This window comes from Sceloporus occidentalis, unplaced genomic scaffold, assembly GCF_023333645.1.
Source record: "Sceloporus occidentalis isolate IW3139 unplaced genomic scaffold, rSceOcc1.0.p SCAF_6, whole genome shotgun sequence".
In the NCBI taxonomy this organism is placed as follows: Eukaryota; Metazoa; Chordata; class Lepidosauria; order Squamata; family Phrynosomatidae; genus Sceloporus; species Sceloporus occidentalis.
Genome location: NW_028316986.1, coordinates 59,541,028 through 59,567,518, shown reverse-complemented (window position 1 = coordinate 59,567,518; position 26,491 = coordinate 59,541,028). Strand labels below are relative to the sequence as shown.

General features: G+C 41.0%; 1 protein-coding gene across 2 annotated transcripts in view; it reads right to left on the bottom strand.

Annotated features, from left to right (window-relative positions):
* Positions 1-26,491, bottom strand: part of SMYD3 (SET and MYND domain containing 3) — a 503,325-nt gene that overhangs the window by 449,493 nt on the left and 27,341 nt on the right. For both annotated transcript variants that reach the window (XM_089528391.1, XM_089528390.1), the window contains exon 2: positions 3,795-3,858. In XM_089528391.1, the coding sequence (XP_089384517.1) occupies positions 3,795-3,858 (64 nt within the window). The remainder of the gene's footprint in view (positions 1-3,794; positions 3,859-26,491) is intronic.

Below are 26,491 nucleotides of genomic sequence, written 5' to 3'. Positions count from 1 at the left end.
GGGGGCGGTATGTACCATGCCATTGTGTCAGTGCCTTCTGTGCTTTATTATGCTTGTTATTGTTGTTGTGTGCTTCCAAGTCGTTTCCAACTTATGGGCCCAGAGCACCCTCCCTTCCAAGTGCCAGTTCCTGGAGACCCTAAGGTGAATCTATCATGGGGCAAGCTTCCTCAGAGGGGGATTTCCATTGCCATCCTCTGAGGCTGAGAGAGTGTGACTTGTGTGTATGGTGCCTTCAAGTTGTTTCCAACTTATGGCAACCCTAAAGTCAAACTATCATGGGGTTTTCTTGGCAAGTTTCATCAGAGGAAGGTTTCCTATTACTAAACTGAGGCTGAGAGAGTGTGCCTTGGGTTTTCCCCCCAGTAGTCCCGCCTCCAGCAGGCAGAAGACCCACCCCAGAAGTCCAAGTCCCAGAAGTCCCACCCCCAAAAGTTCTGCCTCCCCAAAACGTCCTGCCCCCAGTACCTGGAGACACCCACTCCCAGAAAGCCACTGAGTTTGGGCACTCAGTCTCTAAAAGGTTTGCCATCACTGCCAAAAGGCAAAAGTATCACAAGGTTTTCTGGGATTGACAGTGGGTCACCCAGTGGGTCCCCTTAGTTGAGTAGGGAACTGAACCCTAATATTCTGTCATACTCAAACACTCAACCAACTACACTACGCTGGCTCATGTTGTTACTGTCATAAAATTGGCTTCCACTTGATAACCTGTAAATGAGAAACCTCCAAGTTACCCTGTCATCAGCAGGGCTTTTCACGTTCTGCAGGCTTGAGGCTGTGGTTTTCTTGACTGAGTGTATCCACCTGTAATGTGGTTTTCTTCTTTTGCTACTGCCCTCCACGCTACCAAGCATTATTGACTTTCCTAATGAATCATATAATCTCATCACATGTCCACGTATGATCGCTCAGTTTGGTCATCTTGGCTTCCAGAAAGTTTGGGCTTGATTTGTTCTAGGACCCACATTAGCCACTTGGGCTAAGTCTGTATATAATAATAATAATAATATATTTCTAGCCTGCCCTATCACAGAGAATCCAGGCAGGTTACAACAATAAAATACATCAAAGTTACAATAAAATCCAAGAGGAAAACAATCCCTATGCCCACCCCTTTGGGTTCATTGACAAAAGGTTTTTCCTTGAATGATGTTACCCCAAGATCTAGCCTTCTGAACCCCTCCTGATATCAATAGGATGTTTAAAGCACATAGGCACGAGGGCAGCCCAGGGCAGGAAATTGCCTTGCCATGTAAGGAAATGAGCATGGGGGAGCTCAAGAGCACATAGACAGGATAGATCAATCAAAATCAGAATCCGCATAACCCCTGCACTCATAGGAATGATGGTGGGCAACAGACCTGGGGCTTACACGTGAAAAGAAATCCAAGTACACTCCTCTCTGGGAGCAATACTCTTTTGCACTGATAATCTAGCCATTCTCAAATTCCTTGTTCATTCTTCACTCCTGGAAATCCTTTCACATCCTGAAACATACCCTGGAATATGTTTTGCCTTAAAATGTGCCTGCCCACGCAGCCCAATTTCGTCTCATTTGAGGTCAGAGAGGCACTCTGTCCAGATCTCACTTGACTCCTCAGCATAAACTGGGCATCGGCATACCATAATCCTAAAGTAGATGCTGATCCATTTTCCATCTCACCATGCCCCCACCCCTAATTGAAGCTATACATCTGGAATTGGTACAGTATTACCCTCTGCAACACTTTTAAGTAGCTATCTGCCACCACCTTTATATCTTTAGTTCTTCAGTGTGTGTGTGAGTGGGTGTCTCATGTGAATGGTGATTGCCTATAAATAAAATTACATTACCTGAACTCTGGACTACTCTCTGCACTCCTCTTTCTTGGAACCATTATACACAGGCTTGATCCCCACTTTAGTTGCCTGAGCCCTCTCAGGCAACAGCTTTGTCATATGAGCTAATAAAATCCCCCTACTTGAATATTAAGTGTGGGTGCCCTCTCAGATGGGTGCCCCTTGCATTTTGGGTATCAATGACTCTATCATTTTTCATCTCTTTTATAGAGTTCTTCAGTGTATTGCTTCCATCATCTTTTTATTTTATTTTTTGTGTGTTTATATATAGTATATTTCCCTGTTGTTTATACGGAGTTCCCACCCTTGGTTTGAATTTCCCTTTGATTTCTCAGATCTTGTGGAAGAAGTCTTTTGTTCTACCTTTTTTTGCCATCTTTTATTTCTTTGCATTGACTATTATAATAGTTTTCTTTGTCCCTATGCATAAGTTGCTGAACAGTTGCATTCAGAAATCTACCCTTGCCCTTGGCATCTCACTTCTTCTTAACTGTGTGAAGAGTTTTGTCTGTCATCCAAAGAGGCTTTTTCTTTCTTTTAGGCTGCAAATATGAGTTTGTTTTGCATTGTTCCCTGACAACACCCCCAGTTTTAGTCCAGAGTTCTGGCTTTCAGTCTCTTAGGCTTAATAGCACAAATACAGTGGGCCCTCCCCATATGCGGCAGATCCATTCCGGACCCCCCACCCCCCGCGTATGGGGGAAAATGTGTACACTGAAACCCCATTTGTTTTAATGGGGGAGTAGCTTCTGCATGCGGCGCAGTACGCATGCCATAGGCACACATGTCATTATAGCTACCACGGCTTAACCTAACACGTAAGGTTAAAGTTGCATATGGCACGCCCGCATATGGCGTGGGCGAGCTGTATATTCTTTACATAGTCTTTTGATTTTACAGTGATTTTCTTCAGGTAACATTTTGGCACAATGACTGATTTAATATACTTTCATATCAGCAGTTCATGGCCTTTCTTTCTTTCCATGTTCTTTTTTCTTGTCATTTTTCCAGAGAAAATGAAGATTCACCAACTTCTGCTTTTAATTTTGAAATCTGTTTGATTTATGTATTGACCATTGTTTTGGCATCTCACTTCTTCTTAACTCTCCATGTTTACAGTTGTCTCGTTGATGGAAGAATGTGGTTGCAAAGAACAAACTGTTGGCATCACAAAATTCAATAATTCTCTCTCCTGCTTCATTTTGTGATGCCAAGCTACACAGAAAACAATTTCAAAGGAAGCAGCAAGAAGGAATCTTTAATTAAATGCACAGGGGAGCTTTGTTAAGTATGACTTACTGCTGTGTGCAACCTCTTTTGTTCTGCTTCCAGCACACTACAGAAAAGCAATAATTCCGAAGCACTATAATGTCCTAGTGTAGGAGAAACCTGAAATACAACATTAATGACACCAAAAGGTCTGAAAAACATATGCAATGATGTTCTTGTAAAACAATAAATGTAGTAGTTTAGCATTGTCTGAAAGATTTGCTTTAAAACAAAACAAAACTAAAAATTAAACTTGTATTGTCTTACCTCTTATTCTATATACCTTATCCAGAATCTCTCCAGTGAACAAATTTATATTTAATGCATCAAAATGCAATTCCTTGTCACAAATAATCAGATCTCTGTTTACAGTATAAAAGTAAACATCAAAACATATATTTACAATTTAAGCACTTATTTGTAATGTTAGTTCCATATTTATACCCTGCATTCAAACAGTGCTAGCAGTATTACAAGTTTAAAACATGTATATTTACATACAATGCCTTGGAATCTGTCATCCAATATCCAATACTATGGATATTTACCATTGCAGATATGGAGTTTTTCCTAGTCATCACAACTAATTGCATAGACATTACCAAAGGTTAATGGGGGCAAAAAGCTCAAAGGTTAAAATACATACATTATGTATTTGTGGTTCACTTCAGAATCATCATTACCTGGCAACGTGCATTACAATATCGCGCAGCTTTGCACTGAGAACATCTAAGCAGCTGCTCCTTCCTGTGGATAGGAAAAGGTGGGGATGAGATATTTTCCAAGAGCTTTCAAGAAGCTTTGAAAGAATGCATTTAAACTTTAAAAAAACATTAAAAGGCTAAGGCTAGAACATAACAGAACATAATTCAGAGAATACTTCCAAGTCCAGGGGCTGTTAAGGCTGCTGTGTGGGAGGCAGATGAAACAAACACACACAAACACACAGAGAGACACACAGATCTCACACTATGCAGCTCTAGACTGTAATTTAAGAAAACTGCATTCCCTTTGCAATTATTGCCTAAGAGGTAACCCATTCTGGAGAAAAATTCCTGAGAAAATTGTAGAGCGAGACAAAAAATTATGTCCAGGTGTTTGCACATACCATCTTTGAACTGTGGCCAGTTGTCTCCCCTTCTATTTAGAAGAGGCATGTCACCACAGTTCAAAGATGGCATGTACGAACACCTTGACATCACCTTTTTTCCCCTCTTGAAAGCATCATAAGAAAAGGAAACTGAAAATTAAAAGTGTTACTGGTTTTTAAGTGTGTTTTCATGCATTTTCAACTAGCACAATGGCCATAAAAATATTTAAAGCACCTCTGGTTAGTAGCAAGCAGAATAGCAGCATGGAGAAGAAAATGAATGACAGTTAGGGTTGTCAGAGTTCAGGGCCTGGCCCTGAGTCTCCAGTTATCATGGGTCATCTCCAAGTAAAAGACAAGGGTACAAATTCTCCAGTTTTGAGGGACTCAGCTCAGACAAGATGAAATCTCCAAGTCAGCTAGTTGCAGCTTACTATAAGTTTACAAAATCTAACTGATTTCTTTCTGCAACCTGCAAATTTTTTTTAGGGGGGGGGTCCTTAAGTAAGGTATTTACTTAATGAGTTCCTTCTTTTCCTCCCAGTTGTTGTGATGCCAGAACTTACCTTCTGTTTGACTCTACATTAACCTTCTGGCTAGAAGCAAGCAAAAGTTTGATGTTCTACATCCCATCTCCCAAAGCAAGTGTGAAGGAACAATCCCATCATTTCACCTTGATCTGGTAACAACCTATTTAGCTAAGATTTCGCACTCAGTTTTCAAAAAGGAAAATGCAGTGTGTGTGTGTGTGTGTGTGTGTGTGTGTTTGAATGACAAACTATGAGCAACTGTGATTGGTACTTCATGCATAATGCTTATTGACATCACCAAGGGTCATCCCTACATCTCAGGTTCTGGCCTGCAAACCTCAGAGCCTTGGATGATTCAGAATTGGCAATTCTGACACTACAAATTAAGATAATAATAATAATAATAATAATAATAATAATAATAATAAAGCTTTTATTTATATACCGCTTTTCCTCCAGATCAAAGCGGTGTACATACAGTAAAACTCTATGACACATGTCAAATACAATATTAAAAACAGTTATAAAAACAGTTGTAAACATTCAATTTTAAAAAACAGTATAACTAGGATAGTCGGGATATCAATTATGGGTAGTCGTCCAATCTAGTCGGGGAATACTTTCTACAGAGAATCGGGAGGGTATGCTAACTGGAAGAGATAAGTTTTTAATGCCTTCTTGAAGGCTTCCAATGTACAACTGGATCGAATCTCCTCTGGAAGTGCATTCCAGTGAGTTGGAGCTGTCATTGTACAAGCTCTTTGGTGAGTCATTACCAATCTCACCTTGGGGTGTTCAAGCAACAATTTTCCCATTGTTCTGAGAGTGCGAGGCGGATTATGTAGGGAGAGGCGTTCCCTCAAGTAACTCGGGCCCAAGCCATGTAGGGCTTTATAGGTAATAACCAACACTTTGTATTGGCCCGGAAGTGAATTGGCAGCCAGTGAAGAGATTTTAATACGGGTGTTATATGGTCCGCCCTTGAGGTTCCGGCGACCAATCTGGCTGCAGCGTTTTGAACCAATTGAAGCTTCTGAACCTGGTACAAAGGTAGCCCCATATAGAGCACATTACAGAAATCCAAACGAGAGGTTATCAGTGCGTTTACTACTGTTTCTAGGTCCTTTTGGTCCAGACAGGGACGCAGTTGGCGTATCAGCCGAAGCTGGTACCAAGCACTCCTGGCCATCGCATCTACTTGAGATAATAACTGTAAGGATGAACCCAGGAGTACTCCCAGACTGCGAACTTTGTCCTTTAGGGGGAGTGTGACCCCGTCCAGGACTGGATGGCAAATTTCCCTGCCCGGGCTTGGGGTACCTATCACGAGTACCTCTTTTTTCTCTGGATTCAGCTTGAGTTTGTTTTTCCTCATCCAGCCCATTACTGACCCCAGACAGGCATCCAGAGGAGAGGTGCCATCCTTAGTCACTGTATCAGTCAGAGACATGGAGAGATAGATCTGGGTGTCATCAGCGTACTGATAACACCGCACTCCATGGTTCCGGATGATCTCTCCCAGCGGCTTCATGTAAATGTTAAACAGCATGGGGGACAGAATGGCGCCCTGAGGGACACCAGATGTCAGCTCTCTTTTACGAGAGCAGCTGTCCCCCTGCCTCACCATCTGGAATCTTCCCGAGAGGTAGGATCGGAACCACTGGAGCGCAGTGCCCCTGATACCCAACTCTCCCAGGCATTCCAGAAGGATACCATGGTCAATGGTATCGAAAGCTGCTGAGATGTCCAAGAGCACCAACAAGGTCACACTTCCCCTGTTGATGCCCAGACTGAGATCATCGACTAAGGCGACCATGGCAGTCTCAACTCCGTGGCCCGCCCTGAAGCCAGTTTGAAATGGGTCCACTGTGTCTACTCAGGAATAACTTCCATGTAGCTTAATGAGTATTACTCCCAGGTAAGCGTGCACATCAGAGGCAGATAAAATATGACCCAGGAGCCACATGCAGATCCTCTACACTCTTTTTTGAAAATCTGTTGCACTACTCCATTTCCATATGTGCCCTGCTTTGAAAAGGGAAAGCACCTTTTTGTCACTGCTAAGCCACATTTGAGCCATGTAGCAGCACATTGCAACCCACAGCAATCTGGGGGGGGGGGGGTGTTACAATACAATACCCCACATTCAGTGCTGGAGGTTGCCCACCACTGGCATAAATTATTACAATTTTAGAACCTGATATACTTGTGTTACCAGTTGTGCTCCATAAATTAGAATATTAGACTTTGATGCATAAGACAGAAAAGCATAAGACAGAAAAATCTGTACAAACTGTTAAAAATCCATAGTGGATAGGCTAGGGCTGCTGCAGCCTGGATGCTTTGCCCATCTTGGAGAATCCAAGACTCATTTTAAACTACAAAATTTCCTCATCCTCTCTCTGCCCTGGCTAATAAGAAAATGTTTGCATAGATTGAAAGCTACCAGTGCTTAACTATATCGTCCACATCCACTGAATGGAGACCCTGCCAACATGGCTCAGACTAGTATACCGCCTATGGTGAAGTGTTGTGCTATCTTCAGAGAGGGTGATACACGTTTGGATTTAGAAGGTAGTGAATAGCCATACAGGTTGGTTTTTCGTCCTGTCTATGCAACCCCATTTTATAGTATTGCTCAGACCACTTAACAGCCATAATCAAAACCTGAAGGGCAGGTTCACCTCTCCCTTCTGGAAGCACATGTTGAGGTCATGTTTACTCCACCCAGAGGCATTCCCTCACTCTTAGGAGACCACCTCTCAAGTTAGGAAAATCTTTAAAATACAGACACACAGAGAGACTCTTTCTCTTTGACCTGCCCTATCTTGGACTTCTCTTCCCCCCCCCCCCCCGAACCTTCCACAGTCTGCAGTCATCTTCTCCACATCAGAGAGTGAGAAAACTCATGTGTTTTAGTCTGTAAACCCCTTTAAGCTTAGCTACACTCCTCTAGCAATCCCCCCTCCAAAATTGGTTGGTTTTTAATCCCATGCTCTTTTGCCATCTTTTACTTTGAGAAACAGCTGGCATTCACTATTCTGTTGGTTTCTGCTTCTATCTTTCCCTGTCTTTTTATAAAAGAAATAATTGTTTTTGCTGCAAAATCAGCTTGTCCTTCTGCCTCATTTTTATGAGAGTCACTTTGGTTAATTGTCCATTTTTAAAGCCTTCAGCCTGTAAGATCCTAGGTACTAGCAGAGAGCTAGTGCCTAAAGAGCTATTCCTCCTCTGCCCCCCCCCCAAAAAAAAACACAGTGTATTGCTCTTAGCATTTGCTTCTGTTGAACAATTTGCCATTTTTGTGCTATGTAGGCAAGCAATTCATAGTATTCATGAGGGCTTTATATGCAGTACCTACTTGACACAAGTTGAAATGCTGCAATCTGGGTAGAAAATATTTTACTCTTTTCTGTGGTGTGATGGAGGAAAGGCATAACACCTCCTTGCTCTCCTGTGATGTAGTCAAGGAATCAAATACTCTTATTTAACATAAGAGAAGCTCCAAACCGCTTTGCAGTAAACAACACAGTGGGATACCATCTGTCTTTGGAACTCGTGATATTCCATTGCAAGCTAAAATTCAGCAACTCTGATTCCTTACATTACCTTGCCTTAAGCAAGTTTCTTGCTGTGAATCTTCAGACACCTTTAGTGACGGCAAACATTTATACCATAAACACTTCATGCAATGTCAAATGACCTTAAAGTTTTATCTAAAGTAAAATAGTTAAAGTGACTCAAGTTTCACAAAAGGAATACTACTTAGGGAAGTGGGGAGAAACAGAGAAATAAATAGTTAAATTAGAGTTATGTATGCACAGCATAGACAGGATTAGTAGCATTCAGCTGCACGCATTATCACTTCCACCCACCACTCTGACCACATCTCTCCTGTGTTAGCATCCCTTCACTGGCTCCCTCTCCCTTTCCGCATTCAGTATAAGCTCCTGCTGTCGACATTCAAAGCCCTCCATGGACTGGCCCCTCCTTACTTATCAGACCTTCTTTCTCCTCACCTTCCCACCAGGGCCCTCCGTTCTGGTAGTCAAGGGTTCCTGTCCCAGCCCAGGATTTCCTCTGCCCCATCCCGGATTCGCCCCTTTTCACTTGCTGCCCCTCACTCCTGGAACCTTCTTCCTCCACAAGCAAGAGTCATCACTTCTTTAACCAGCTTCAAAACGGAGTTGAAAACCATCCTGTTCAGAGAAGCCTTCCCAGGCATCGCATAATTGTCGCTTACTATCTGATGTTCTGTTGTTGACTGTTTATCGATCCATTTCCTGTATTGCTATGTACTGTATATGTATTATCCTACTTGTGAGTATGTATTTTCCCTGGATAATGATTAACCTTTCATTTTGAAGCCAAGACCTCCCTCCTGTCCATCTGCCTTGGTCCAGGCCTCAGAGGTTGAGAGGAACTGCTGGACCTCTTACCCTTCCTGTCACCACTCCCTTCTCCTTCTGTGTCATGTCTTTTTAGATTGTAAGCCTGAGGGCAGGGAACCGTCTAACTAAAAAGATTGCATGTACAGCGCTGTGTAAATTTACAGCGCTTCATAAATAAAGGTTAATAATAATAATAATAATAATAACAATGACTGTTTTGGTCTTCTGAGCTGTCTGTTAAGGAGGTACCTGAAGTGGATCGAGGGCCCTTTCACACTACCCAGTTAAAGTGCTACGATTCAGCTAGGCTCTATCCTCCATTTGACAGAATAATGTACTACCAGAGTTTGACAGCATGGTTTTAGAGGTGTCAAAGGGCACATGCTGACTACCCCATTCAACCTGTTGTAGTATGTAACCCAAGCTTTGCCAACATGCAAGAGAAATATACCTAACTTTGACAAGGGGCTGAAATGGTTCTATTCACCATCTGTGGTTGAGTTTGAAGTCATGATGATCACTATTTATCATGATGTCACAAACAAACAGCAATTATGTGGCACTATGGGACTATAAAACAATCCCTCTCTTTCTTCTTGTCTTTCTTGCCATACTATTTGCTGACTAGAGTTCGTCAATATTATTTATTTATTTATTTATTTATTTATTTATTTATGGTATTTATACCCTGCCTTTCAGCCCTAAAGGCTATCAGAGCAGCTAACAATTATTATTTTTAATAGCCTCACTTCTTGTTATAACTCTGCAATGAACCAAGTTTCCATTATAAATAATGTGCAGACTTGTGAGATGGAAAGAAGGTGGGTGAAAATATTATGTCTCATTTACTCCTCTGAGCATCTCTCCCTTGCTGTAAATCTTTCATCTATAAGGCTGAATTATCACCTATTACTCTTACCCCAAGAACATATGTGAAAATTAACCACTTGCATTTCAGGGCCGGACAGAATGAGAACTATTATAAAATTAAGCAGGATGCAGATTCAATCATGTAGGATTTCAAATACAGTCACCCCTCCATTTTTGCGAACTTGAAATCTGAGTCCCTTGTCTGTTTGCGTGCGGCAAACGAAGGGGGATAAAATGGATCACAGACCCATGACATGTGCCTGGAGGTGTCCACGGGCACTCACCACCATTCAAGCCAACGGGGCTTGAATATTGACGAGTTTCCATTTTTGCAGGGGGAGGGTCCGGAACAGACACACACACACACACACACACACACATGAAAACTAAGAGGCAACTGTACTTATTTCTCAACCTGTTAACGTAGAGGATGTTTACAAGATTTAGATATTTAGAGTGATTTAAAAACCCACAAGGTGATGACAATTTGCATATTAATTCCATCTGTTTTTCTTGAATTTTTGCCAAGATATAATTCAATGGAAATCATTCAGCTTAAACTAAGACATTCTGGTTTAACTGGCTTTCTAGATCACTACTGGATTGTTTTTTAAAAAAACAAGTAGTTTTAAAACATAAGTCTAGAAAAATAAAAATAAGGAGGGCTGTGAATGAGAATGCAAGGTGCAGGGAAGTTCAGAGATAACCTTGGATCACTATGACCTCTCCCATCATTTGTTCAAAATTAGTAACATGTTTCAGAAAATAAAATCACCTATTATCTACTTCTCTTTTTAAAAATGCTATCCACTGCTTTCTACTGCAGCCTGTTTGGGGAGATATAAGACAAAAGCCACCGTTATTTGTGCAGCAGTCTGGGTTAGACAGTGAATAATTAAGTTTGCTTGCAATGCAGAACAGGTGATCTTTCAAGGTCTTTTCACCCGTTGTTTCCCTCCCCTCTTCCGTCTGCATGTTGTCACGTTGCTCCTTTCGATATCCTGCTGCTTTGCCTTATCAGTCATCATGGATGCATCAGCACATCTTTATGTCCATTGTGCTCACTCTCATAGAGGCCAGGTTGGCCTTGGAAACTACCTACATAAAAAGTGATTTTTCTCCTCTGTTGTGTGCCTGACCTCTCTTTTCACAGTACTAACAGTTCATGCAAGCGTACAGGGGAGATAAAAGAACAATGGGAGTTTGAAGAGCTATTCAGGACTTTAAAATATCTTGAGGTGTGCAAAGGTTCAGCAACAATGCATCAATCCTGAAAAGAAGATGGAGCACAGCAGGCATTGTATTCTGAGGGCCAAAGCCAAAGCCTGTGGAATCAGTGGCACAGACTTCAATAGGATTTCAGCTCAGGCACTCTGAACTTCAATAATTATTGGAATGCGGTGCTCAGTGAAAACACAGGCCTCTCCATTTCCATTCAGAAATATCTTGCACCAGAACTGGAGTTTTGCATACAGAATACCAACCGGGATCAGATCAAAGCAACAGCTAGTAGTACTGCTTTCTGTTTGTTAACATCTAGTCAGTCTCAGGAAGCTGACAAAAAAGACAGTCATCTCTCTCATTTCTATCCAACAGACCTTTTTATTCCGACTATCATCAGGTTTTATCTGTATCTTATATTTCTTCCCAATAAGTCCAAATCAACGTTGTGCAACACAACTCTGAAAAGTAGGTTATCCTAGGAACCAACCAACTAGGCATGATGGTAAAGTGTAAGCTGGGATGGGGCTTTGCAGGTCATACAAACAATTTCAATGGGCCACAATTTCCTCACACCTGATGTAAGGTCACTGCCAACACAAATAGCTGTGCAGCTAGTTTGTCCCTCTTCCTCTCTAACACTGAACGAACTTACCTTGATATCATGATGTCACACTCTTTTGCTTTCCCCTACTTCTGCTCCAACCATGTCATGGTCTAGGAGACCAGTAGTGGTCTGGACAGAGACTGAAAGGCTGATGTCAAGATGGTCAAGAGTATCTCTGCTGAGCTGTGAAACTTACTGGGTTGTCTTTGCCCAGTCACACATTCTCTGCTTGATCTATCTCACAGGATTGTTCTAAAAAATGTGAGGTGGGGGGGGGACCATATATGGTGCCATCAATTCATTGGAGGAATGCATATAAATATAATGTGTTTGATTATTAAAGATGAGATAAATGTGACAAGCACTGTCAAGCTAGAAATTCAAATCTAGGTTTCTTATTTCCAAATCTACACCACAGACATCTACACACATGACTATTTTTCTCCAATAAACAGGTGAATGTGAGGTTCTTCTTGGCCTTTCCATGATATGATTAAGGAAGATCAAGATATTAAAGCAACAACATACAAAATTCTACAATCTGATATAAGGCTCCACCCTGATGAATCCGAACTGTTCAGTTAATACTGAGTTCTTCTGTTTACAATCCCTCCTGCAACAGTTTCCATTTGAAACTATTGTATTAAACACTGAGACTGATGTCATAAGGCAGGGTTGTCAAAAGTTGCTGAATCTGTACATGAACCAACATGCAATTATTATCCTGTTCTTTGTATTACAGAAGGTTAGATTCACAGTAGTTATTCAGTACAAAACTGTGGCAAGCCCTCTTTGTTGTTGTGAAGATTCTTTCTTCTCTTCGCACTAAGGATTGATGTTTAAATCATTAACATCTCTTTATCTGTCTCTACGCGTTTAACCTTGGAAAGGTACCAGCAGCTTTCAAAAGCTCTTACATGAGAATAAGTCCGGTAAGTAATGTAAAGCCATGGGCGAGTTCAGTGCATACAGAGCATACAATCCAGATTTATTAGAAGACAAAAGTATGATATTCCTCAATTAAGGCTCCATTTTTTAAAAAAGGGGGGTGTTGCAGAATGCATTTGATTGTCTGTTGCTTCTTTGTTTCACTTATTTATTTGCCCACTTCTATCTGTAGGCCATCCTTTAGATCAAAGTCTTCATAAGGCAGCTCAAAAAGGCTTCTCTTTGTATCCCTCGTACCTCTAGCTCAAGGATGTGGAAAGAATAACCCATGAGCCCATGGGGCATGGAGCCCTAACTAATTTTTTCAGCCCCCCCCCCCCCGGCTTCCGATCTTTCTTAAAGCCGCTGCATCTTCCAAAAAAAACTATTTTCGAATAAATGTTGTCCCCCAAAGATCAATTGGTGCTTGTGGAAGCCTTCAAGAACAGCAGATTAAAGCTGTGAGTTGTGTGACTTCAAGTCGTTTCTGACCTATGGTGACCATTAGGCAAATCTATCTTTTTTTCTTTTTTTTTTTTTTTTTTACAAAAGTTGTTCAGAGGAAGTTTGCCATTGCCTTCCCCTGAGGCTGAGAGTATATGACTTGCCCAAGGTCATCCAGTGGGTTTCATGGCTGAGCTGGGACTTGATCAAGGGGGCTGGATCAAATCCCCTATGAAGAACAGTTATAACATCTGAGACTATTTGGCTTAGGGAGAGAAAAAGGAAGGGGAGGGGAGATAAGATAAGATAGAAGAGTATACATTTCTATTTGACTTGGTGCAAAGAAAGTAGATAATGTGAGGTTCTTCTTCCTCCTCTCATCATACTAGAATCAGGGATCACCCACTGAAGTTGAATGGGAGATTGAGTAAAGGTAGAAAGAAGCAATTCTTCACAGAGTACATCATTTTACTATGGAGTTTGTTACTGCTAGATGATGTAGTGTGGCCATCAGTTTGGACAGATTTAAGGAGATTAGAAAAATTAATGGAAGATGCTATTACAATAGCTAAGTCACGATACATTAATTTTGTAGTGTAGATGCAGACTAGGAAGAGACTGATATTCGGTTAAGACGCAAAGACAAATGAACTGTTTCTTAATTTTAAGTATTAGAGAGTATCAATGTATGTAAACTATGTATTTTTTTACAGAATTTGGAAAGTTATTTGTAATAAGAATATAATGGCACACTGAAACTATCCATCCATTGCTAGGTTCCAGAGCATTATCCTAGCACTATTCGAAGAAGTAACTTTCTGAAGTAATATTCCAAATCATGAATTCAGACTCTTGAATGACAGATGCTGATAAAATTCCTCATTAAAGTTGGTCTGCAATGAATGACCATCATGGGGTGTTCATCAGGAATCTAGAGGTTTTAAAAACTGTTTTACATATTTGCAAACCGTTGGTATAAAAGGATGTTTCAGCGTGGTTAGAATCAGTAGCGCCATTACTGAGTGTGGTGACACCACTGTGGCAGGGAGGCAGAGGACCTGGCACCATCAAGCTTCGCAGCTCAGAGAGGGAGAACACCCAGTGCCCCCGTCCCTGCCCTAGGAGGCTTGAAAGTCAAGCCTCGCGTGCAGGGAGGGAGAACACCTGGCTCCCCCCCCCCCCCATCCCTGCCCTGGGAGACTTGACTTTTAAGCTTCGCAGGACAGGGAGGGAGAGGGCCCAGCTCCCCCCATCCCTGCCCCATGCGACTTTACTTTAGAGTAAAGCCATGTGGGACAAGGAGGGAGGGGCCTCTTTTGGCTCCACCTCAAAGCCCCTACCCTACCCCGCACCAGGTGACACCCCAGTGTGGAACGCTACTGGTTAGAACCTGGAATATTTTATCTTGATATACTAGTTTTAATGGAAGAAACTGAGCAGTATGACTGAATGCATATTATGTATTTTAATTATGTTCTTTACATTTTCAAAGTATGTGGTTTCCAAGCTATTCATTCAAACACATCAGGTGAAATTTTCTTTACTAAACTGACCATCCAGATCTTTTTACCATTAAAAAGATACAAGTAGGGTACTGCTGCCAATCATCTCTTTTCATTTTAATGGTGTTTATATGAGACTCTAATATGAGCTCCATTAAATTCAGCTGAAGCTGCTTGCAACCAAACAAAAGAGCCATCAATGGATGATGCCATGAGAAAGTAACAATGACAATCCCTAACAACCTCTTCAGGCATTGATACCAGGTCCTATAAGTCTGAAAAATTTTAAGAACAAAACCAATATTTGGGCAAATGTTTACATGCTTAAAATAATGTCAGACAGTCAGTTATTAATGATCTCAGCAATAACCGTGGATCCTTGCAAAAACAACTAATTCTGTACAAAAACACATAAGGAGCACTAGCTCTAACAAAGGCATCACCCAGATCACCCAGTCAAATCACAAACCATGCTCAACATGCCATGTCAGTAATGTCATAACTGAGAATCTAGCAGGCAAGGTCATACTGAGAGTGTTTGTACTTTCATCTATGGTTTCATAAACCACTGCTATGAAGTCATAGAGGGATTGATGGCTTCAACTTCAGCTAAATCAAACCTTTCTCTTTCCATCCTTCAGAAATCCCTTTGTAAGTAGTGCTCTCTATGACAGACACACATTATGGACACCACATTATTATTATTCTTGTCACAGGTGCATATCTTATTTGGTTTTTCCACACTGGAAACTGAATGTATAAATAAAGGCCATTTAAAAGATTACATCCAAGGTAATTCAAGGTGGAATTAAAGTTCTACCTATGACACAGTATTAAAATCATCACTTGATATTGTAATTGTTAAGTGATGAATACATATGTGTATCAAAATCTCAACCTCTATCACTCAACTAAATATCCATGAATCACTAGATGAACCCAATGAATTAAATATTTAATCAACATTGTTGTTGTTGTTGTTGTTGTTGTTGTTGTTGTGTGCCTTCAAATCATTTCTGACTTACGACAACCCTCAGGCAAGCCCCTATCAAGGAGTTTTCTGGAATGAGAGTGAATGACTTGCCCAATGTTTCCATGGCCAAGACAGGAATCATATTTTGATCTCCAGACTTGTAGTCCAATGCTCAACCCACACTGCACCATGCTATACAACACTCTAATTGAATATACATCTTATTAAACTGTGCAATATTACACAGGATATTAGAAATTCATCTGTACTATCCATTAGATAAGACTATAAAAAGCATTAATGAAGACTCACAGTGATGAAAGGTAAAATATAATACAAATCTGTACGTTTTGGAGGGGAGGTTATTTCCTTGAGATTTCACTGGGCTAAAAAAAAGTATCTCCTAACATCAGTTGAATACTCTTATCTGCCTGTACTCTAGTGACATCCTATGGTAAGAAAATTACAAGCCTACCATAAATTTTCAGAACAGTATTACATCACACTCTCAAAACTGAACATGCCAAAAAAATAAAGGGTACTCAGATGCAACCACAGTTAAAACCTGTTAATGTTTTAACCACAGGCCAGCCACACCTTCAAAATGAATAAATGAGGGATTTACTTGCCTACACATGCCATTTTTATTTAACCAAGTACACATTACCAACAGCCTTTGTCTTCTTTCTATATGTGCTCTCACATTGTTGCTTTCTATTCTTTTAAAAAAATAGACAGCTTAAATAAGAAAATGATTTACAATCCTAAATATGTTACTTCAGAAATGGATTTTTCTCACAGCCTCACAATACCTTTTAGGTTTCACTTTCCTCCCATCTGTCCCCCACCCCACCCCATTCAAGTCAAGGCAGCCAATGTTCTCTTTATCCACTGAATTATCTGGCTTCTGAAGTTTCTCAATCCTCTTACCTACATAGGGTTAGCAGGGCCAAACCCCTCTTCCTTGCTGGGCTTCCACGGCTTCAGAGCAAATGCTCTTCATTTTCAGAGGTCCAGCTGGCTACCTCTTTCCCTGCTCAAAATTTCTCAACTGTGGCTGGTACAAGGCCTCAGTGGAAAGGAACACTGAGAAATATTGAGCCACCTCAGTACCTAATGTGACAGGAGTTACTGAATATAGTATTTACAGGATTGCTGTTTTGTAGTGGTTGCATTTTACAGTTAACTTTCTTCCTTCTATTCTAACTTTCCTCATGCTACCCAAAATTAGGGTTGCCATCCCTGAAAATGTAGGACAAGGTTTTAAAATGTAGGGCCTTTTTTTTTTAATTTCCTGGCCAGGAAATTAAAAAAAAAGGTCCTACATTTTAAAACCTTGTCCTCCTTCCTGGCTTGGGAGGAAGCCTCGGCCTCCTCTCAGGCCGGGAAGGGGCGAAGGGGCCGCCCGTCATCGCGGCCATCACCGCGGTGGCAAGCGGCCTCCTCCTCCTCCCAGGCCCCGGCGAGGCCTTGGAGGACTCCGCAATCACGGAGCCGCCCCCAGGGCCTCGCTGGGGGGGAATCCCAGGGGCGGGGCCAAACCGGGGCGGGACCGTGCGGACCCGTCCCAAACCGGGAAAGTCCCACCCCCAGGCGGGATATGGCAGCCCTACCCAAAATGTCTGAAACCACAATATAATTTACCTTCCTAGTCTGGGATATATGTGGAAACACCACTGTTAACAAAAAATTAATATGACTCTCCTTCATCATCTCTGTTTTTGTTGTTATTGTTGCACAACTAGGGTTGCCATAATTGTCCACTTTTACCAGGGACAAAATGTGGAACAAATTCAAGACCAAACTGTAGGACAACTGCAGGACAAAACTCAGCCCAAAATGTAGGACATTGAAGAAAAATGGTGGACCTTAAATGTCCTACATTTTGAGCTGAGTTTTGTCCTGCAGTTGCCCTACAGTTTGGTCTTGAATTTGTCCTACATTTTGTCCCTGGTAAAAGTGGACAATTATGGCAGCCCTATGCACAACTCATGCCGACCCTGTGGATGGGACATCTCCAAGACTCCCTGACCTCCACTGCTCTGCTGAGATCCTGTAAATTCATCCCTATGGCCTCCTAAATAGACTCCATCCATCTAGCATGCGGTCTTCCACTCTTTTTACTTCCCTCCACCTTCCCTAGCATTATTGGGGTTTTTCAATGAGTTCTTCCTTCTCATGATAAGTCTGAAGTATGACAGCCTCAGTTTTGACATCTTGGCTTCCAGGGAGATTTCTGGCTTAATCTGTTCTAGGGCCCATTTGTTTGTCACTTTAGCTGCCCTTGGTAGCACTCTTCTCTAGCACCACATCACAAACAAATTGATTTTGTTTCTATTCATTTTCTTAAGTGTCCAGCTCTCATATCCATACATGGTAATAGGGAATACAGTGACTTGTATGATTCAAACTTCTGTGCTCAATTGTATATCTTTGCTCTTTAGCATCTTCTCTAGTTCCTTCATAGCCACCGTCCCCATTCTTAGTCTTCTTTTGATTTCTTTACTGCAGACCCCATTCTGATCAATGTTTGATCCCAGGTATGAGAAGTCTTTTACTATCTCTGCTTACTGGATGCCACTTTCTTTAAATTCTTTATTTCACCTCTTTCTCACCCTCTTTCTCTCCCCATCCCTCAGTTCCCAGATAAATGTCCTTTCCTTCCTTTCTCTCTCACTAGCTCATCTCAGCCTTTCTCCTCCCCCCAACTCCTGATTATATTGTATAATTGTTTAAAATTAGGATTCCCTAGTCCCTCTATTTCTTGTCTTCTATCTCCTTTTTTCTCATCCCCACAACTCCTAGCTAAATATTTCCTTGCTGAGTTCTTTTTATTTGAATGGCAGGCTCTGAACAATTGCTCCTGACCTAACAATCCTGCTTCCTGGCAACCCTGCTTCTTCACTACCCTAAGTGTATGGGTTGTCTCATTTAATACAGCCATCTACATTATTTTGCATACTTCCAGTTTCTTATAGTACATTTCTCTCTGACAGTCATATAACTGACAAAGGCAAACATTTCTACAAAAGAGTAGAATATGTTTATAAAGTTTATAAATACTCATCAGAAAGCCATCTCAGATAAACAGCAACACGTCAGAATGCATTATTTTGGAAGATCAACTGAGATAAGTAAGCATCTCAGTCAGCGGTGACCACACTTGCATGTCAGGAACAGCCATGCCTGTACATTTCTATATTGCTGCCCAGTTGTTCTCCTGCAAACAGATGTTAATCAAATCACAAACTTTCCATTTGTGATTTTAACTGTAACTTACAACCCAGAATCCCTGACTTATCTCTCAACACATGACTCACATAGGCCCTGTACAGACAGGCCAAAATAAAGCTGCTTCAGGTCACTTTGGAGGTAAGAAGCGACACAAAAGGAGAAGGGAATGGTGAAGGGGGGAGGGGATCAGGTCCAGCATTCTTCTCTCCCTCCAAAGTGACCCAAAGCAGCTTTATTTTGGCCTGTCTGTATGGGCCCATAGGCTGAGAACAAACCTTGTGGTTATGACTTATAAAGCCTTACAAGGCTCAGATCCAGGTTAATTGAAGGACCATATTCTCCCATATGAACCCTGCCTGTGTTTTGAGATCTTTTGAGGAGGACCTTCTGTCTGTCCCTTCCCCCAGATACATTCCTTCATGGCTTTGGAATTTCCTTCCCAGAGAGGTTAGGCTGTCACCTTGCTGTCTTTGCTGTCTTTCCATAGGCATGTAAACACTCTTATTTTGGCAGCCCTTGGAAGACTGATTGCTGAAAGGGAAGGGATTTGCTTAATGTGCTGGATTTTCTATTTGCTGTTTTCTTTTTAACAGTTTATGTTTTAATATGTTTTTAACAGGTTTTACATGGAGAGATCCAAAGCAGAATGTTTGGTTCACATGTTGGAAGGTCTGTGCTTTCTTCTGCAGCCAAGCAGGAGATAGGAAAAAAACATGCATTACCACACTAGCTTCTTCATAACACCCACAATATATCTCTTTTTTTCTTCCCACCCCCCTTTATTTTTCTTTTTGGGTCTACACTGTTGGGTATATGGTTCTAACTTTGGGGAAAAGAAGGGGTATAAATAAACAAATGGAAAGGAATGATAGAAAATCAACTCATTTGAAATGTATGCTGCTGTGTGCTTTCAAGTCATTTCCAACTTATGGTGACTCTAAGGCAAACCTGTCACAGGTTTTTCTTGGTTTTGTTTCTTCAGAGGGGGCTTGACATTGCCATCCTCTGAGACTGAGAGAGTGTGATTTGCCCAAGGTCACCCAATGGGTTTACATGGCCTAGATAGGATTTGAACCCTGACATCCAGAGTCATAGTCCAACACTCAAACCACTATGCGCTAGCTCTGAATTCTCTAAGAATCCTCTGAATTCTCTGACAGAAAATTCTGTAAGTACCATGGGCTGTCAAAAGAAGAGAAGGAGGAGGAGGAGGAGGAGGAGGAGGAGGAGGAGGAGGAAAAAACCAGGCCTGAATTCTTGTGCCAAAGTGAATAAACTGTCATACTTTGGACATGTCATGAGACAACATGGCTCATGAAAAAAGACAATGTTGTGTTGTTATGTGCCTTCAAGTCATTTCTGGTGTATAGCAACCCTAAAGCAAACCTTCCACAGCGTTTTCTTGGCAAGATTTGTTCAGTGAGGAGTTGACTTTTCCTTCCTGTCTAAGGATGGCATCTCTTCGCTCAATGCCTGTCTGGAGTCGGTAATGGGCTGGATGAGGGAAAACAGACTCAGCCTGAATCCAGAGAAAACGGAAGTACTTGTGATAGGCTCCCCCGGTCCCGGGAAGGAAGTTTGTCCACCTGTCCTGAACGGGGTCACACGCCCCGTGAAGGACACAGTTCACAGTCTGGGGTGCTTCTGGACTCGTCGCTTCACCTGACTTCTCAGGTGGATGCGACAGTTAGAAGCACCTGTTATCAGCTTCGGCTGATACGCCAGCTGCGACCCTACTTGGGCCGGGGGGACCTTGAAACAGTGGTACATGCACTGGTAACCTCTCGACTTGATTTCTGTATTGCGCTCTACATGGGGCAACCCTTGTACCATACTCGGAAGCTACAATTGGTTCAGAATATGGCAGCAAGGCTGGTCACTGGTAGCTCCAGGGCCAGCCATATAACACCTATATTGAAAGATCTGCATTGGCTGCCTATCCGCTTCCGGGCACAATACAAGGTGTTGGTTGTTACCTATAAAGCCCTAAATGGCTTGGGCCCAGAGTACTTGGAGGACCGCCTCTTCCCATATAATCCGCCCCGCACTCTCAGGTCAGGAGGGAGACAACTTCTGAGAGTTCCTAAGGTTAGATACACAGTGTCCGCGTATAGGGCCTTTTCTGTTTCGGCCCCCCGGACTTGGAACTCTCTTCCTGACGAGCTCCGCTCGGCCCCCTCCCTTGAGTCTTTCAAGAAAAATCTTAAGACTTATCTCTTCCGCCAAGCTTTCCCCCACATGTCCTAATTGTTATCTTCTCCTGTGTTTTGTGAATGTTTTTATTGAATGTTTACTATTTTTTACTGGTTTTAATTATTATGATTGAATGATGGTTTTTAATGATGTATTGTACTGTTTTAATATGGGGGGATTGTTGTTGTTATAATTTGTATTTTACTATGTTGTAAACCGCCGTGATCGAAGGAACGGCGGTATATAAATAAAGTCTCATTCATTCATTCATTCCTCAGAGGCTGAGAGAGTGTGACTTACCCAAGGTCACTCAGTGGGCTTCCATGGGTGAGCAGAGAGTCAGACCCTGGTTTCTCAGTCTAGTCCAATACTCAAGTCACTACACTCACCTGATAAATAATGCTTGGTAAAATGGAAGGCAATAGGAAAAAAGGGGGGAAGGCACAATGAGTGAACTGATTCCATCAAGGAAACCATGGCCCTGAGTTTGCACAATCTGAGAGAAATCTCTCATACAAAGGGTTGCCACAAGTCAAAATGGACTCAATGGTAAATAATTACAACATATGAACTGTACAGAGCCAGCATGGCATAGTGGTTTGAGTATTGGACTATGACTCTGGAGACCAGGGTTCAATTCCTGCTCAGCCATGAAACTCACTGGGTGATCTTGGGCAAGTCACATGCTCTCAGCCTCAGGGGAAGGCTATGGCAAACCTCTTCTGAACAAATCTTGCCAAGAAACCCCCATAATAGGTTTGCCTTATGGTCACTATGAATTGGAAACCATTTGAAGGCACACAACACACGCATACATATGCACTTTATCCAATACACCATTATAAGATCATTGTAAACAACTACATTAGGGAATTTTATTGTACAGAAAATAATTATCTATTGCAAAGCTAATGTGCAGCATTTCTTCCGACATCTGAGTACTTCTCTATCTCTCTAGTACTGATGTCAATCGGCACACACACACACACATTCTAAAAAGAGGTGGGACCATCACAGCTATTTGTCACAAGACAAGAGAACTCTCCTGCTCAGCTGATGCAATCGTAGCACATCAGTGAACACATTTCCATTTCAAAAATTGCTGCCAATGTTGAAGTCACTTCAAAGGCGACACAGGCACAGCAGTGAAGTATGAAACAGTATGAAAATGCCAGGTTGACAGGGACTGTTTCTGGATGTTTTTACATAGATTTTCCAGGGGGGGAAATATAATTAACATTGCAAGAATATAATTTTATAAGTGAAATTTTAAATATTATTTACTTTTACAATTGGATGATTTATTGTGATGTTTGTTGGTTGATGTTTGTGATGTTTGATCAGTTGATTGTAATAAATTCCTCTGTGTGTGTGTGTGTGTGTGTGTGTGTGTGTAATTAACATTGTATTTTAGGAGGAAATACAATGGCTACATTTCAAACAATTAGCTAAACTGCTTTTTGTTTTAAAGCTAAGAGATAGGCTCTACAGTAGGTCATGAACAAAGTAAGAATGTTTTATTTCAACAACCACAGAATGAGACAGTGCAAATGCACAACACAATACAATAGAGTGAAGAGAATATTTATTTTCTATTAGTAAAGACAAGAATGTTTTTAATAGTTAATAATGAAGACACAGGGGTTGTGCAGACTGCCACTGAAGGTGCAGCCTGTAGCCGCCTCCATCTTCTCCAGACCAAGGCCTCAGTGTGCCTTTCCAAAGCGCAAAAAGGAGCCGCAAAAAGGGGCTGCTTTTTGTGCCCTGGAAAGGCCACGATAGCCATGGCACCATAGTTTTAAGGTGCTCCTTTGGCACTGCATCATTTAAATGTAGCACCAGAGCAGTGGCGTGACACTGCGCATCGTGTGGAGTGGCGCATGGTGTCACGCCGCCATAGGGGCGGAGTCAGGGCATGCATTGTATGCTTCAACTCCGCCCCCAGGCCGGTCTTAATAGCTGGTCTGCACAGACCCTCAGTTAATCCTTGTCAACAGTGATATGACATATATCTTACAAGTTGTGGTAGCTACATAGTAAAATGTTCTGGATCCACAGCAATGCAGTAAACCATAGAGTTTATATAATGCCAAGATGGTATCACTTTAGGTCATATTTAATTTCAAAGAACAAACCACTGCTGTGAGTGTATTTAGGGTGCATCTGCACTGCAGAAACAGTGCAGTTTAACATCACTAACTGCCATGGCTCAATGCTAGGGAATCCTGGGATTTGTAATTTGTTAACGATTAACCGTCTCACCACCCAGATGTCATTCCATTGGGCACCTGCCCCTATGACCATCCACACAGTCGCATGTGCAGTATACCACCTGTACAGTGCAATGGTGCATCGATGTGCCCAGTGATACATTGGGAAAGCAAAATAACGGAGGCTCTCCAAACATGCCCCCTTCACCCCATGCCCCCCTGTTGGACTGTCTGGTTTGTGTATGCTGTAATTACATCCATTGCATTATTGGCAATCATGGTGGGGGGTTTTCGCCGCATCCCATACTAATCCCAGGCTGTTTATATGCCAGAGCAATGATGCACATTTACTGCCTTGAGTTGGAATATCCCAGCCTGTTTCTGCTTCAGTTTTTAGTCCTGGAGCACGGGTTCATTTTGCTTTCCACTCGCTTTCACCTCGTGCATCATCTAAACACCTAGGCTTCAAAGTGGTTAGAAGCCACTTAATTAAAATGGATTTTAAAACCCTCAAGGATTTGGAATGCCTAAATCTGAATTTGAAATTCAATTGTTTACACATAATGAACATTTGATTGCTAAAATGTATAAATTATTGTTGAGATATCAAACAGAAAGGGAACAGTTGAAGGATTGTGTGGTAAAATGGGCTCAAAATATTGATTGGCTGATTCAAATCGAACAACGGGAAAGAATGTGAACAAAAAGTTTGAAATTTATTTTGAGTTATGACTTAAGAATTTTTATAAAATGATGTATAGATGGTATTTAACACCAGATAGGACTCCCTGAAACAACATCTCAGGCTTGGCCAAATTGATCACCAACAATGGTCTGCCCTGGCCTCACATCGGGAGGCATGGAGACGCACTATCCACAATGCTGCAGCCTTTTTCGAAAGCTCACGGCGAACAAGTCTCGAAGAGAAACAACAACGCAGAAAGAACCGCAATTTGGAAACATCACCCAAGGAGACTTTCTGCAACCGGACCCGTTTATCCCGGATTGGCCTTTTTAGTCACCAATGCGCTTGTACAAAGCGTGGGATGAGTCCTTCCTGAATCTTCGTTCGTGAAGCAAAGCCAGAGAGAGACATTATACAAAATGTATAAAAATAATTCAAGCAAATGTTTGAAATATAAATTAAATATATGGTCTTTCTTTCACATATGGTGGGCCTGTGATAAGGCACTGAAATATGGGACTCAAATCCATTAATTGTTAAAGGACATTTTTAACGTAAAGATACAGATGAAACCAGAGACTTTTTTGCTTGAAATGCTGACTATTCAAATAGGAAAAAATATATATAAGAAGACACTGCAATAGATGATTACAGCAGCAAGAATATATGCCTAAAGATGCTAATATACCAACACAAGAGGAATGGCTAGTGAAGATGACTGAACCTGCTGAAATGAATAAATCAACAATGCTGATCAAGGGAAAAAATTGAGTAATTTTAAGGAGCATTAGGATTTGTTTATTACATTAGGGATATGAATCGGTTTTAGGTTCTGTAAAATAAACATAATTGGTGTATAGCAGAGGTTAAATATATTACAATCAGCCCTCCATATCCACAGATTTTTTATCTATTCATAATTTAACTTTCCACAGCTAGAAAATATTCCCAAAATAGATAAATTCCAAAAACCAAAGCTTGATTTTGCTATGCTATATAATGGACACCATTTTATTATGCCATTGTATTTAGTGGAACCTGAGCATCTACAGATTTTGGTTTCCACAGGGAGTCCTGGAACTAAAGACCTCCTGTATTATATATAAGGAAGTAGAGTAATAGTGGTATATATATCCATCAGTGTGGGGGGGAGGAATCAATAGTATATGCTTATTTTTGTTTAATGGTTTAGTTGCGGTTGTTTAGTTATTGTTTGTCTGCTATTATTGTTCATGTTTTAGATATATTCATAAAATATTTTTGTAATTGTGTTTATGTTTAATAAAAATGACATCAAAAGATAAGTATGATCCAGCTTGTCAATATCCTTCTCAAACCATGATGATTAAGAGCTTCAAAAGATCTAATCAGTTACTTGATTCTTCTTAAAATAGTCCTTTACTATTTTAATATATTTCATTATTTATGTAACACTGTCACTAAGCAGAAAAAGGAAGAGCAGGAACTTACAATTTTGAAAGAAGAGCAAACCAAGGGAGAAAAAGAAGACAGCAGCAAGGATAATGGAAGTACTGTATATAAATATTGTACATTCTTTTTTAGGTAAGAAAACGGGGAAATATTTTGAAAGATAGAAACTCTGTGGAAGAATAAAGAATATGCTGTTTGAAATGCAGAGAATGACTCACTTTTGAATTCACACATTGACCTTGTTGCTCAACAGCAAAAAAATACACACACCATATATTTTAACTAAATTTGTCTCTTTGTGGACAGATGCACAAAATATATTTTAATAACACTTGGCATGGAAAATATTTGCACTGGTGTACCACGAAGAAAAAAAATTAAAGGAAGACACAATGGCTTCACTAATGTATATAAATGACTGTCTGAAGGAAGCACAGATGCTCTGGTATACAAAATGACTTTGTGGTCATTTTGAATAGTTGCCTTTACAATCTGCTACAGTACACTTGTTTCTAGTTTCCTGGAAATAATCTTCATAACCAAATGACTTGCTGATAATTGCTTTGCTATCAGCCTGCTCTAAATAAAATGGATGATGCCGCTTTGCCTTAAGAATTAGCTACACATAAACCAGTCAGAAAACTGACAGTGACATTTATGAAGATTATATACAAAGCAGATTAATTTATTTCAGAACTCTAATATAGATGCTAGCCTTCAGCAGCAGCACATACATTTTTCACTCCAGTGTGGCCCCAACCTCAAGCTCTAAATGACAGCATAATCAAAGGGAATCCAAATCAAAAGATACCCGAACATTATTTTTATCCCAAGCAAAACAGGGGACAAAGTCCTTGGGAAGTCAAGAGATAAGAACTAAACCAAGGACTTTTCAACCTTGTAATAACTCATTGAATACAAGAAAATATTTCCAAAAAGCTTGATTTCATTTGTATTAACATCAATTAAACTAGCGTTTATACTTTACCTATCTGGCAAAATGCTACATGTTCTACTACTCAGAAATGTATAGTATTCATGGTAGCATACTTTGGTCGCATAGTAGCACTTA